The sequence below is a fragment of the Schistocerca serialis genome, chromosome 4 (assembly GCF_023864345.2).
Source record: "Schistocerca serialis cubense isolate TAMUIC-IGC-003099 chromosome 4, iqSchSeri2.2, whole genome shotgun sequence".
NCBI lineage: Eukaryota > Metazoa > Arthropoda > Insecta > Orthoptera > Acrididae > Schistocerca > Schistocerca serialis.
The window spans coordinates 419,839,915-419,855,384 of NC_064641.1; the positions used below are offsets into that span (position 1 = coordinate 419,839,915).

The following is a 15,470-nucleotide window of genomic DNA, read 5'->3' on the forward strand; positions in this document are numbered from 1 at the left end:
CACCTGAGGTGTATCATGCGACGCACCAGACTCCCCACTGCTGCTACACTCCGAGGCAGCAGCCTGAAGACAGCTGACCACGGCCATCAACACGTTCAGCTGTTCGCGAACAGTGGCCAGCTCATCCTGTGTCCGTACACAGCAGTCACACATCCTATCCATCCTAAGAAATCAATTTACTGTAGAGAGTTAACAACTTTTAACTAGACTGCTAATTCACTAAAGGCGGCTGATTGTTGACTAAACTGTGGTTGCTAGCCACTTCTTGTAGAAAACAATGATAATAGCACTACCTTAAAGACTCTCCCAATAAGAACTTATTTGAGTTAGTAACACTATCATTCAACTTAATTCCCACTGTCAAGTTCCCCACTAGGGTAGCCAATTGCTCACAAACAGCCATTGATAATATCTTTATAGAAAAGTCCAATGAACAAAATCATATTACAAAACCAATAGTCAATGGTCTCTCAGACCATGACATGCAGTTCCTTCTGTTAAATGTTAATATTGAACAGGATATAAAATCTGTTAAATCTGAGCTCAAGAGGGTAATCAATAAGCCAAAAATTGATTATTTTAGGACACTCCTCAGAGACATTCACTGGACTGATGTTTACAGTACTCATGGGATGAATGAAAAATATAACACTTTTGCTAATAAAGTGCTTACACCTTATTCGAACACTGTTTTCCCCCAAAACTTACCAAGGTTAGAGCAAAGTCTACAAAGAAGCCATGGATTACTCAAGGAATAGGGGTATCTTGTAAAACAAAAAGAAAACTGTATCTGTCAATGCAAAACAGTTCCGATGTTGATGCTATAGCACATTACAAGAAATACTGCAAAATATTAAAGATTGTATTACAGACGTCAAAGCAAATATATTACAAGGAAAAGATAGTCATATCAGATAACAAAATAAAGACAATATGGGATATAGTGAAGGAGGAGACCTGTAGAACCATACATGAAGAGTAACAAATAGCATTAAGAGTAAATGATACGTTGGTGACAGATGTGTATAGTGTTGCAGAACTTTTTAATGAACATTTTATAACTGTTACTGAAAAGATGGGGTTGTCAGGTTCGGTAGATGCTGCTATGGAATACCTCAGACCAGACATTTCAAGTAACTTCCATAATATGAATTTGACCCTCACTACCCCAACAGGAATAATGTCCATCATAAAATCTTAAAAATCAAAAACATCTAATGGGAAGATGAAATATCAACAAACTTAATTAAAGAATGTGATTCTGAGCTAAGTAACATATTAAGCTATCTGTGTAACCAGTCGTTTATCAGTGGAATATTTCCTGAATGGTTGAAATATGCTGAAGTTAAGCCACTGCTCAAGAAGGGAGCTAAAGAAATAGCATCAAATTTGTCCAATTTCACTGTTGCCAGCATTCTCAAAAATTTTAGAAAAAGTAATGTACAGTCGGCTTCATAACCATCTTATCTCAAATAACATACTGTCAAAGTCCCAGTTTGGATTTCTAAAAGGTTCTGATATTGAGAAGGCTATCTACACCTACAGTGAAAATCTGCTTAATTCGTTAGACAAAAAATTGCAGGCAACTGGTATAATTTGTGGTTTGTCAAAGGCATTTGACTGTGTAAATCACAATATCCTTTTAAGTAAATTAGAATATTATAGTGTAACAGGAAATGCTGCAAAATGGTTCAAATCGTATATCTCTGGCATGAATAAAGGTGTTATTAGGAAAGAGACATGTATCGAGCTATCAGGCATCATCCAACTGAGAACTAATTACATGTAGGGTCCCAAAAGGTTCCCTTTTGGGGCCCTTACTTTTTCTTGAGTATATCGATGACCTTTCATCAGTAACATTACCAGATGCCAAGTTCGTTTTGTTTGCCGATGATACAAAGATTGCAATAAATAGCAAATCAAGTGTAGTCTTAGAAAGATCAGCAAATAAAATATTGGTGGACATTAATCACTGGTTCCTAGCCAATTCCTTGACACTAGACTTTGAAAAAACACACTACATGCAGTTCAGAACTTGTAAGGGGTGTCCCACGAGTATATGTCTAACATACGATGACAAGAAGATAGAAGAAGTGGACAGTGTTAAATTCTTGGGATTACAGTTAGATAATAAATTCAACTGAGAGGAGCACACCACAGAACTGCTGAAGCGTCTTAACAAATCTCTGTTTCCAATGCGAACTGTGTCAGACATAGAGGATATAAAAATGAAAAAGCCGGCATACTATGCTTACTTTCATTCCATGTCATATGGGATTACTTTTTGGGGTAATTCATCAAGCCAAGCTAAAGTTTTGCAGGCACAAAAAGTGCAGTAAGAGTTATATGTGGTGTGAACTCAAGAACATCCTGCAGAAACCTGTTTAGGGAACTAGGGATACTAACTACTGCTTCCCAATATATTTATTCCTTAATGAAATTTGTCATTAAAAATATATCACTTTTTCAAACCAACAGCTCAATTCATGGAATCAATACTAGAAATAAGAATAATCTTCACAAGGATTTAAAGTCACTTATTCTTGTACAAAAAGGTGTGCATTCTTCAGGAACACACATTTTCAATAACTTGCCAGCAGCCATAAAAAGCTTAACAACCAATGAAATTCAGTTTAAGAGAAGCCTAAAGGATTTATTAGTGGCCAACTCCTTTTACTCCATTGATATATATATAGGGAAACATTCCACGTGGGAAAAATATATCTAAAAACAAAGATGATGTGTCTTACCAAACGAAAGCAGGAAAGAGGGAAGGAGAGGGAAAGACGAAAGGATGTGGGTTTTAAGGGAGAGGGTAAGGAGTCATTCCAATCCCGGGCGCGGAAAGACTTACCTTAGGGGGAAAAAAGGACAGGTATACACTCGTGCACACACACACATATCCATCCGCCCATACACAGACACAAGCAGACATTTGTAAAGGCAAAGTGTTTGGGCAGAGATGTCAGTCGAGGCGGGAGTACAGAGGCAAAGATGTTGTTGAAAGACAGGTGAGGTATGAGTGGCGGCAAATTGAATTTAGAAATTAGCGGAGATTGAGGCCTGATGGATAACGAGAAGAGAGGATATACTGAAGGGCAAGTTCCCATCTCCGGAGTTCTGACAGGTTGGTGTTAGTGGAAAGTATCCAGATAACCCGGACAGTGTAACACTGTGCTAAGATGTGCTGGCCGTGCACCAAGGCATGTTTAGCCACAGGGTGATCCTCATTACCAACAAACACTGTCTGCCTGTGTCCATTCATGCGAATGGACAGTTTGTTGCTGGTCATTCCCACATAGAAAGCTTCACAGTGTAGGCAGGTCAGTTGGTAAATCACGTGGGTGCTTTCACACGTGGCTCTGCCTTTGATTGTGTACACCTTCCGGGTTACAGGACTGGAGTAGGTGGTGGTGGGAGGGTGCATGGGACAGAATTTACACCGGGGGCGGTTACAAGGGTAGGAGCCAGAGGGTAGGGAAGGTAGTTTGGGGATTTCATAGGGATGAACTAAGAGGTTACGAAGGTTAGGTGGACAGCGGAAAGACACTCTTGGTGGAGTGGGGAGGATTTCATGAAGGATGGATCTCATTTCAGGGCAGGATTTGAGGAAGTCGTATCCCTGCTGGAGAGCCACATTCAGAGTCTGATCCAGTCCCGGAAAGTATGCAGTCACAAGTGGGGCACTTTTGTGGTTCTTCTGTGGAAGGTTCTGGGCTTGAGGGGATGAGGAAGTGGCTCTGGTTATTTGCCTCTGTACCAGGTCAGGAGAGTAGTTGCAGTATGCGAAAGCTGTTTTCAGATTGTTGGTGTAATGGTTCAGGGATTCCGGACTGGAGCAGATTCGTTTGCCACGAAGACCTAGGCTGTAGGGAAGGGACCGTTTGATGTGGAATGGGTGGCAGCTGTCATAATGGAGGTACTGTTGCTTGTTGGTGAGTTTGATGTGGATGGACGTGTGAAGCAGGCCATTGGACAGGTGGAGGTCAACGCCAAGGGAGTGGCATGGGATTTGGAGTAGGACCAGGTGAATCTGATGGAACCAAAGGAGTTGAGGTTGGAGAGGAAATTCTGGAGTTCTTCTTCACTGTGAGTCCAGATCATGAAGATGTCATCAATAAATCTGTACCAAACTTTGGGTTGCCAGGCCTGGGTAACCAAGAAGGCTTCCTCTAAGCGACCCATGAATAGGTTGGCGTACGAGGGGGCCATCCTGGTACCCATGGCTGTTCCCTTTAATTGTTGGTATGACTGGCCTTCGAAAGTGAAGAAGTTGCGGGTCAGGATGAAGCTGGCTAAGGTAATGAGGAAAGAGGTTTTAGGTAGGGTGGCAGGTGATTGGCGTGAAAGGAAGTGCTCCATCGCAGCGAGGCCCTGGACGTGCGGAATATTTGTGTATATGGAAGTGGCATCAATGGTTACAAGGATGGTTTCTGGGGGTAACAGACTGGGTAAGGATTCCAGGCGTTCGAGAAAGTGGTTGGTGTCTTTGATGAAGGATGGGAGACTGCATGTAATGGGTTGAAGGTGTTGATCTCCATAGGCAGATATACGTTCTGTGGGAGCTTGGTAACCAGCTACAATAGGACGACCGGGATGATTGGGTTTGTGAATTTTAGGAAGAAGGTAGAAGGTAGGGGTGCGGGGTGTCGGTGGGGTCAGGAGTTTAATAGAGTCAGGTGAGAGGTTTTGTAGGGGGCCTAAGGTTCTGAGGATTCATTGAAGCTGCACCTGGACATCAGGAATGGGATTACATTGGCAAACTTTGTAAGTAGCGTTGTCTGAAAGCTGACACAGTCCCTCAGCCACATACTCCCGACGATCAAGTACCACGGTCGTGGAACCCTTGTCCACCCGAAGAATGTCGATGGATCGGTCAGCCTTCAGATCACGGATAGCCTGGGCTTCAGCAGTGGTGATGTTGGGAGTAGGATTAAGGTTTTTTAAGAAGGATTGAGAGGCAAGGCTGCAAGTCAGAAATTCCTGGAAAGTTTGGAGAGGGTGATTTTGAGGAAGAGAAGGTGGGTCCCGCTGTGACGGAGGACGGAACTGTTCCAGGCAGGGTTCAATTTGGATAGTGTCTTGGGGAGTTGGATCATTAGGAGTAGAATTAGGATTATTTTTCTTCGTGGCAAAGTGATATTTCCAGCAGAGAGTATGAGTGTAGGACAGTAAATCTTTGACAAGGGCTGTTTGGTTCCGTCCTCCGTCACAGCGGGACCCACCTTCTCTTCCTCAAAATCACCCTCTCCAAACCTTCCAGGAATTTCTGACTTCCAGCCTTGCCTCTCAGTCCTCCTTAAAAAACCTTAATCCTACTCCCAACATCACCACTGCTGAAGCCCAGGCTATCCGTGATCTGAAGGCTGACCGATCCATCGACATTCTTCCGGCGGACAAGGGTTCCACGACCGTGGTACTTGATCGTCGGGAGTATGTGGCTGAGGGACTGCGTCAGCTATCAGACAACACCACATACAAAGTTTGCCAAGGTAATCCCATTCCTGATGTCCAGGCGGAGCTTCAAGGAATCCTCAGAACCTTAGGCCCCCTACAAAACCTTTCACCTGACTCCATCAACCTCCTGACTCCACCGACACCCCGCACCCCTACCTTCTACCTTCTTCCTAAAATTCACAAACCCAATCATCCCGGCCGCCCCATTGTAGCTGGTTACCAAGCCCCCACGGAACGTATCTCTGCCTATGGAGATCAACACCTTCAACCCATTACATGCAGTCTCCCATCCTTCATCAAAGACACCAACCACTTTCTTGAACGCCTGGAATCCTTACCCAATCTGTTACCCCCGGAAACCATCCTTGTAACCATTGATGCCACTTCCATATACACAAATATTTCACACGTTCAGGGCCTCGCTGCAATGGAGCACTTCTTTTCACGCTGATCACCTGCCACCCCACCTAAAACCTCTTTCCTCATTACCTTAGCCAGCTTCATCCTGACCCACAACTTCTTCACGTTTGAAGGCCAGACATACCAACAATTAAAGGGAACAGCCATGGGTACCAGGATGGCCCCCTCGTACGCCAACCTATTCATGGGTCGCTTAGAGGAAGCCTTCTTGGTTACCCAGGCCTGGCAACCCAAAGTTTGGTACAGATTTATTGATGACATCTTCATGATCTGGACTCACAGTGAAGAACAACTCCAGAATTTCTTCTCCAACCTCAACTCCTTTGGTTCCATCAGATTCACCTGGTCCTACTCCAAATCCCATGCCACTTTCCTTGACGTTGACCTCCATCTGTCCAACGGCCAGCTTCACACGTCCTTCCACATCAAACCCACCAACAAGCAACAGTACCTCCATTATGACAGCTGCCACCCATTCCACATCAAATGGTCCCTTCCCTACAGCCTAGGTCTTCGTGGCAAACGAATCTGCTCCAGTCCGGAATCCCTAAACCATTACACCAACAACCTGAAAACAGCTTTCACATCCCGCAACTACCCTCCCGACCTGGTACAGAAGCAAATAACCCGAGCTACTTACTTGTCCCGTAAAACCCAGAACCTCCCACAGAAGAACCACAAAAGTGCCCCACTTGTGACAGCATACTTTCCGGGACTGGATCAGACTCTGAATGTGGTTCTCCAGCAGGGATACGACTTCCTCAAATCCTGCCATGAAATGAGATCCATCCTTCATGAAATCCTCCCCACTCCACCAAGAGTGTCTTTCCGCCGCTCACCTAACCTTCGTAACCTCTTAGTTCATCCCTATGAAATCCCCAAACTACCTTCCCTACCCTCTGGCTCCTACCCTTGTAACCGCCCCCGGTGTAAAACCTGTCCCATGCACCCTCCCACCACCACCTACTCCAGTCCTGTAACCCGGAAGGTGTACACAATCAAAGGCAGAGCCACGTGTAAAAGCACCCACGTGATTTACCAACTGACCTGCCTACGCTGTGAAGCTTTCTATGTGGGAATGATCAGCAACAAACTGTCCATTCGCATGAATGGACACAGGCAGACAGTGTTTGTTGGTAATGAGGATCACCCTGTGGCTAAACATGCCTTGGCGCACGGCCAGCACATCTTGGCACAGTGTTACACCGTCCGGGTTATCTGGATACTTCCCACTAACACCAACCTGTCAGAACTCCGGAGATGGGAACTTGCCCTTCAGTATATCCTCTCTTCTCGTTATCCGCCAGGCCTCAACCTCCGCTAATTTCAAGTTGCCGCCGCTCATACCTCACCTGTCTTTCAACAACATCTTTGCCTCTGTACTTCCGCCTCGACTGACATCTCTGCCCGAACTCTTTGCCTTTACAAATGTCTGCTTGTGTTCAAATGGTTCAAATGGCTCTGAGCACTATGGGACTTAACAGCGATAGTCATCAGTCCCCTAGAACTTAGAACTACTTAAACCAAACTAACTTAAGGACGTCACACAACACCCAGCCATCACGAGGCAGAGAAAATCCCTGACCCCGCCGGGAATCGAACCCGGGTGTGGGAAGCGAGAACGCTACCGCACGACCACGAGATGCGGGCTGTCTGCTTGTGTCTGTGTATGTGCGGATGGATATGTGTGTGTGTGTGTGTGTGTGTGTGTGTGTGTGTGTGTGTGTGCGAGTGTATACCTGTCCTTTTTTCCCCCTAAGGTAAGTCTTTCCGCTCCCGGGATTGGAATGACTCCTTACCCTCTCCCTTAAAACCCACATCCTATCGTCTTTCCCTCTCCTTCCCTCTTTCCTAATGACGCAACAGTTTGTTGCGAAAGCTTGAATTTTGTGTGTATGTTTGTGTTTGTTTGTGTGTCTATCGACCTACCAGCGCTTTCGTTCGGTAAGTCACCTCATCTTTGTTTTTATATATAATTTTTCCCCCGTGGAATGTTTCCCTCTATTATATATATATATAAGTTGTAAATATTTATCATGATTGTTGTTTTTCTGACATGTTCCACATCCTGGAAGACCTTCTCACAACAGATCACTGTACAGTGTTTGCTCAAGTTATTGAAAAGGCTGTGTATGTGAGGATAATGATCATTTTATATTACAGTATTTGGTATCAAATGTACAGTTTGGCTATAGAAGTTGTTTAACAACTGAAAATGCTGTCTTCTCTTTTCTCTGTGAGGTACTGATTGGGGTAAACGAAAGGTTTTGAACACTAGACATATTTTTTTGTTTAACTAAGACATTTGATTGCTCCAGAATTTGGAACATTTCGGGATAAGGAGAGCAGCTCACAATTGGTTCACCTCTTACTTTAGTAACATACAGCAAAAGGCCATTATTCACGATGTTGAGAATGGCTGTGATATGGGGTCTGAGTGGGGCACAGTTAATGGGGAGGGACTGCTGGGGCCACTCCTGTTCCTCATTTATACAAATGACATGCTAGCTTGGTAATAAAGAATGTTGTGTGCAACACTGGCCCAGTTTCAAATAGCACAGTTCATAGCTAGTACAAAATAAACTAATGCTAAATCACAGTAAGACTCAGTTTTTAACACATAATTCAACAAAACCTGACATTTTAATTTCCCAGAATGGGTGTATGATTAGTGAAACTGAAGAGTTCAAATTTCTAGGTGTTCAGATAGATAGTAAACTGTCGTGGAAAGCCCACGTTCAAGATGTTGTTCAAAGACTTAATGCTGTTATTTTTACTATTCGAACAGTATCTGAAGTGAGTGATCATTTGACATGAAAATTAGTCTACTTTGCTTATTTTCATTCACTTATTTCGTATTGTATTATATTTTGTGTAGCTCCCATTCTGAAAAGATATTTTTAGCTCAGAAACAGGTGGTTCGGGCAATAAGTGGTGTAAGTTCACGAACCTCTTGTCGACCCCTGTTCACAAGTCTGGGTATTTTGACATTGGTCTCTCAGTATATATATATATTCCTTAGTGTCATTTCTTGTTAACAATATTAGCTTATTCCCAAGAATAAGCAGCTTTCACTCAGTTAGTACTTGGCAGAAATCAAATCTGCATTTTTAGCAGTAATCCACATGCTTTCAAATCGAAACTGAAGAGATTACTCTTGGGTCACTCCTTGTGTTCTTTCGAGGATTTCCTTGAAAAATGAAGCTGATTCTTGTTGTATTGTTGATTGTGTTTACTTAAACTTATAGATTGACTTTTTTTGGGTTCATAAACATTTTATTTTTATCTGTTATTACTTTTATGTCCTAATTTCATGTACTAACATGTTCCAAGACCTTGGAGATTTGCTCCTCATTTTGGTCCTATGGAACTTGACGTGTAAATAAAAATAAATAATTAAAATTCATCAATTGAGACATATACTCTTCTACACTAAAATTTCATTTTCCATTAAATAATCCTTTAAAAGTTTTTGGAATGTCTTTTTGCTCACGTTGTCCTGTAAACTCTCTGGGAGGCACTTTATGAGTTAGACACCCAAGTATCAAGGATCCTTTTCAGCAACTCTCAGACAGTGTTGTATACTTCTCAACTGGTCTTTATTTCTTGTTTCTTATGTATGAACATCTGCATTTCTTTCTAGTAGTGCATTTCCTTTTATTAATGATATTATTGTTTTGTAAATGTATAGAAATGGAAATGGCAGTATTTTTAGACTATGGAAAACAGTACTGCATGAGTCTCTTTGTTTCTCATTCAAGTTCAGTAAAGTCACACAAGCCAATATCAAGATTATGTGGACATTGCTCAAGAACCCTAAGGCTTATTGCAACTAAATAATCAGTACAAATTACTGATAGAGATTATTGCTGAAAAAAGAACATGTGTTTGAGCTAGATCTCAGTGGTCTTAATTCTCTCTGTGAATTAAACCTGACATATTGTTAATTATTTAGGAGTAACAAGTCCACTCACTGAATAGCAGAAACATTGAGTCATTGACAAGCAGGAATATGAGACCAAGAAATCAAGACAGTACATTGAGACATATAAAACATAAGTATCTTCCAAAATTGGTGTATGCCAGCGAACTTATGTTCTTTTTATACTTTCATGCAATAAACTGTGTGTTGTGTACTGAAGGATTTAAGACTCTTTGTATGTAAATAACAAGCTAATAAAATCACTGGGTAGCAGAAAATATGCAAATAATATAAAAGGCAGGTTGCAAAATTAAAGGTATGTAGTAAAATAAATGGCAGTGAAAACTGGGAAAGTGACAGGAGATGCTAAGACCATTGAAAATAATGAAAATTTAGGCCATGTGGTTTATGAGAACCAAGCACATATCGTAATGCCATTTCCCACCTGTGGAGTTCTGACAGGAGGGAGAATCCAGATGCCATGTGTGATGAAACAGGCACTAGGGTCATGACTGTCATGTTTTACAGCATGCTCTGCAATAGGTTATTGTGTTATTGATTAATAAAAACCACCTCAACAGTATTATTATACATTTGTTGTGTTACAACTGCTTTTGTTCATTGAACATCTTCAGGTTGATGAGTAATGACATAAATGGTCTGTATGTAGTTTGTAATATCAAAGACCAAATCCAGAAACACTGATCATAAACATTTTGACACAAATATTATGAGCAGACTTGACATGCTGCTTACAGTAAAATATGATGAGTGTTTTTGGACTTGATATTTGGCTTTAGCACAATTCTGCAACCTGAACATGTTCAGTGAATAAAACCAGTCAGAATGCAGTAATTGTGTAATGATGCAGCTAAGGAGATTTTTATTATTCCTCAACATTAATATCAGCTGTGGTGCTCAACATGAACAATACCAAGACCAAAGATATTGTGCCAGTATGCACCCTAGTTCTGTGTCCATTCATCATGCAGTTATCTATATCATTGAGGCATGCAAGTCACCCCATCATGGCAAGATCCTTGGTTCATGGGCGGAAATCATCTCCAAAGAGCTCAGCACTGTTTAATCTCCTCCTTATGTAAACCACCAAATGCACAGTTGTCCTTCGGCCCACCCAAGAACTTCCACAAAAAGTAAAGGTCAGATGTAATAGGTGATTTTAATAGTGACAGTCACACATGGGGCTACCTGCAAGATGACAAAAATGGCGAAGGATGTTGTATTTGGCAAAAGCTGACAATCTTTCCCCAATTCACAACAGCAAGCTTTCTCCCACCTTCAGCTGTAAAAGACTGCCATGTAGATATAAGTCAGACTTCCTGTTTGTGAGTGACTGCATTGTGCAAAGTAAATATGTACACCAATACCACAAGATCAACACCGAGTGATCATGTGTCAGGTGAACCCAGCAGTGAAATCATGGGATGTAGCCTTCAGATACAGATACCACTTCAGAAAGGTAGACTGGGCTGAGTTCTCTGCTGTGCCATATGAGAAGATTAGTACAGTTGCTCCAGTGCCTGAAAGATATGAACACTTCATTGAATTAGTGAGACACCACTCTCAACTGTTCATTCCAGAGACTGAAGGACCCAGTATCTTTCAGGTACAATGTAAGAAACAGTCTTTCTGCTGGAGGAACACTACAAACTTCATAAAGAGGATCCTTTTATTGAATAAACTCTCCAGGATGCACAAAAAACTCCTTGCCTCCATCTCACATGCTAAGAAGGAGCTGTAGATGAAAATGATAACAGAAGTGGTCATGTGCAGAAGCAGCCAGCAAGCATAGAGGTTGCTAAGATGTCTCAGAAATGATACTTCCCAAACAAACTCACTTTGTAACATGAAGCCCAACCAAATAGCACATCAACTCTCATTAAGTGGAAAGCCAACTACAACCACAAAAATGAGAAACAACATAATCATCAGACAGCAAACCAACAAAACCCTTTGACTGTAGGTGAACTGCAACTTGCCTTGGACAAATGTAAGAGAGTAAAACAGCCAATCTCAACAATCTATGAATACAGGTACAGAACCTCAGCCTTGCAGCCACAAGATTGTTCTTGCAATCGATGAGCAATTGTGCCCATTCCTGCAGAATACCAAAAAATTGAAGGAGAGCAAGGGTCATAGCTATCCCAAAACCAGAAAAAGACAGGAATGATGCAAACAACTGCAGGCCAATCTCTCTACTGTACCTTTTTTACAAAGTGCTGGAGAGAGTACTTGTACAGATACTGATGAAGACTGACCCATTCTTAATCCCACAAGTAGCTGGGTTCAGAGGAGGAAAGAACTAAGCCTCACAAATACCAAAACTGACTCAGCATATAGAAGATGCCTTTGGAAAGCAAGGGATTGCAGGGACAGTGTTTAGAGACCTGTCAGCAGCATAAGATACACTGTTAATTATCTCCTTCTGCTTAGGAACACTGACAGCATCACGAAAGACTGTGTTTGCACCCTGACCAGATGATAATGCAACCACAGATCAGGAAAAAGTCTTTGAAGAGCACCAAGTGAAAGCTATCAAAAGCCCTAGACGTAGTGTCCACTGACTACAAGATACACCATCTGAAGCCAAATCCTTCTAATCTGCAGGCATGTAAATTCTACGTGAAGAACAAGGAGGCCACTAGAAGCCTATTGATTACCTCCGAAGGAACTCTGCTGGAACACTGCACAGCCCCTAAATATCTCAGGATCTATTTGGAACAAGCACTGACATATAAGAAACATTGCATAAATACCAAGCAGAAAGCGATTGCAAGAAAAAATGTGGTACAGGAGGTCACTAGAACAACTTGGGGCTCCAAACTAGAGACAGTAAAATATCAATCTTAGCTTTGTACTGCTCTGCAACAGAATGTGCCTTTCCAGTATACTGTCAGTCTTGCCACTTTAGAACTGTGGATGTAGCTTTTAACTGAATGTGCCACATCATGACAGGCTGTCTCCACTATATACCTCTAGAGATGCTGTACTGCCTTACTGAAATAGCATTCCCAGACATATTAAGGCTTTCGGCAGCCAGGAAAGAGAGGATCAAAGCTACAGCACATGCGGCCCAACCCCTGTTCAGGAACCAAACTAAGCAAGACGACTTCAGGAGTAGTGCAGCAGGAGCCAGCACATCAAAGACTGGCTGATACCAGTTGAGAGTATGACCCCTGGCTACAAAGAAGACTGGGCCACTTGGAAGACACTCAACTGACTTGAAAGCAGTGTCGCAAGGTGCAGTTACATCCTACACAGATGAAGCTCAATTCTGGAGTCAGTGCTGTGTGAGAGTGGTGTTGAACGGATTACAGACTACTTCTTGCAATGCAGTCTGTGTGCAGCGATATGCACTGCCAAAGATCTGGCGAAAGCTTCAGCAGTGCACTCTCTGTGGCCAAATATTGTCCAGTAAAAAATTTAGTACACTTGTAATACCCCATCTGTTGTGGTGGTTGTTTCAACTATGCTGTGGAAGTTCTGTGGGAAGCCTGTATGCAGCCTTCATACAGTCATGATCTCTCCTCAAGTGATTTATATCTTTTTGGAGCCATGGAGAAAGACATTCATGGCTGTCTATTTATAAGGGGCATTCAGATGAAACCCAGTCACTGGTGTAAAGTTATGATATCAATTTTATTAACTCAAAAATGGAGTTACATACAGTACACACACTCAAAAATAGTCGCCAAAACTGTTGGCACATTTACCCCACTGTGACACTAGCTGATCGTCCAGGCCTAGACACAGTCACACACTTCGTTGTCTGTTGTGAATCAATATCCACGAATAGCTCGTTTTAGGGGTCCAAAGAGTGATGGATCTCATCCACAGTGATTCTGCGGTTGTCCGAGACTAAAGCATTCACTTCTGCAACCATTTCCAGTGTGATGACATGATGAGCCTGTCCAGGACAAGCATCATCTTCCAGTGACTCGCGCCCCCCAAGGAATCATTTGCACCATCCCACAACATGTCAACGTGTCAGACTGTACTCACTGTACACAGCCTTCATCCATTGATACATTTCACGGCCTCCAACCCCCTCTGCTGCCAAAAGCCGAATCACTCCTCATTGGTCGTGCTTACTTGCCTGCATGTTCGGTAGTGGACGATAACTCGTGTGACAACCTTCTCTTCAGCGTGAAACCACACTGTCGCTATGCAACATCAAACGATGCACACATGTCAGTTCTTCTACCAATAGATGGTGCCACCATACATGCAGTTGCGTGGTGACGCATTATGTGTAAGGCAAAGGTAGAACCACTGACCAGGTTTCATTTGAATGAACCTCATACTTCAGATGAAGAAGTGCACACCTGGGTACAGTTATGGTTCCATACACAACCACATTGATCATCTTGTCTCACAGTGGAATAAATGTATTAACAGTTATGGTGATTACTTTTGAAATAATAAACAATTTACTTACTTTTTTCCATCTTTCTAATTTTCATCTGACTGCCAATTGTACATAACTTGTTGTATATTTCTGTTTTAATTATCGTGACAGGTGTAACTAAGTTACTTTATGGGTCTTCGATGTGTGACTGCTTTTGAGATAAGAAATAAAAAGTGTAAATGCTTACCAATACATGTTTCTAGCATATGACTACTGAATGCAAGCTTTGTGTGACCACAAGAAAGCCGGAAGCTTGCACTAACCATTGTTTACCTGTTACTGGGAGAGGGGGGGGGGGATGGGGGGGGGGGGGGAGTTATGACAAAGGCCTCTAATGCTACTCGTCCGCTTAGGCAAGAGCAGCATTTTAAATATAGCTTTAATAGCCTTGCATTTTATACCAATGTTTTGAAGCACAGCACTCACACCCACTTCTGTGATGTTACAATCCCCACTTCACCCCCTTTGTAACATCAGTGTTTCTGAACCCTGGAGACAGACTCTAACCCTCCAAGAAATACTTGGCATCTGTCGACCAGGTAGACTTACCACACTCAAGTTTCTCTGGCCATCTAATTACTCTGCTTTGTACCACTACAAGAGTTTGGGGGACATCTACTGGTTGAGCATTATGCAGTTATTGCAATTCACCAACTCCAGTCATCGTGTTGATTCACAAATAAGCCCTTTCTTTTCTCTTATCTTTTTCTATTTGCTGTATAACTATTTACTCCATGAAATGAATTATCTAAAAGTTTGTGATTTGGTAATTTTTTTCCAGAACATTTTCTGGAAGACAAGAATGCTTTAGCTCATATTGTAAATTTCCTGGTGTAATGGGATTTTGAATATTTCTTAATTCACAACCATTTTGCTAAGTATTATGATGTTGGAAATTCAGAGCTATACTTAGTTATAGGACTAATTAAAATGTAGTGTTTAATATTTTTACTTACAGGTCCTGGCATCTATCCCGTATGACTGGTCACGCACACAGCTTATTGTTTTTGCATGGGTTCGAACAATGCTGGTCCCACTGCTTCTCTTGTGTACAACTCCACGTGGAAGCCCTGTTATTTCTGGAGAAGGCTATCCAATGTTATTCTCACTGATACTGGGAATCACAAATGGATTAGTGGGAAGTGTACCTATGATTCAGGCTCCTAGCAGAGTCTCAGAAGAACACCGTGAACTAACTGGTATGTGAAAGGTTAAAGAAAGCTTTATATATATATATATATT

The 15,470-nt window shown here is 42.2% G+C and overlaps 1 protein-coding gene across 1 annotated transcript in view; it reads left to right on the forward strand.

Annotated features, from left to right (window-relative positions):
• LOC126475003 (equilibrative nucleoside transporter 4) overlaps nucleotides 1-15,470 on the forward strand; it is a 203,482-nt gene that overhangs the window by 138,186 nt on the left and 49,826 nt on the right. Inside the window, exon 9 of the mRNA XM_050102542.1 lies at nucleotides 15,187-15,427. Within this exon, the coding sequence (XP_049958499.1) occupies nucleotides 15,187-15,427 (241 nt within the window). The remainder of the gene's footprint in view (nucleotides 1-15,186; nucleotides 15,428-15,470) is intronic.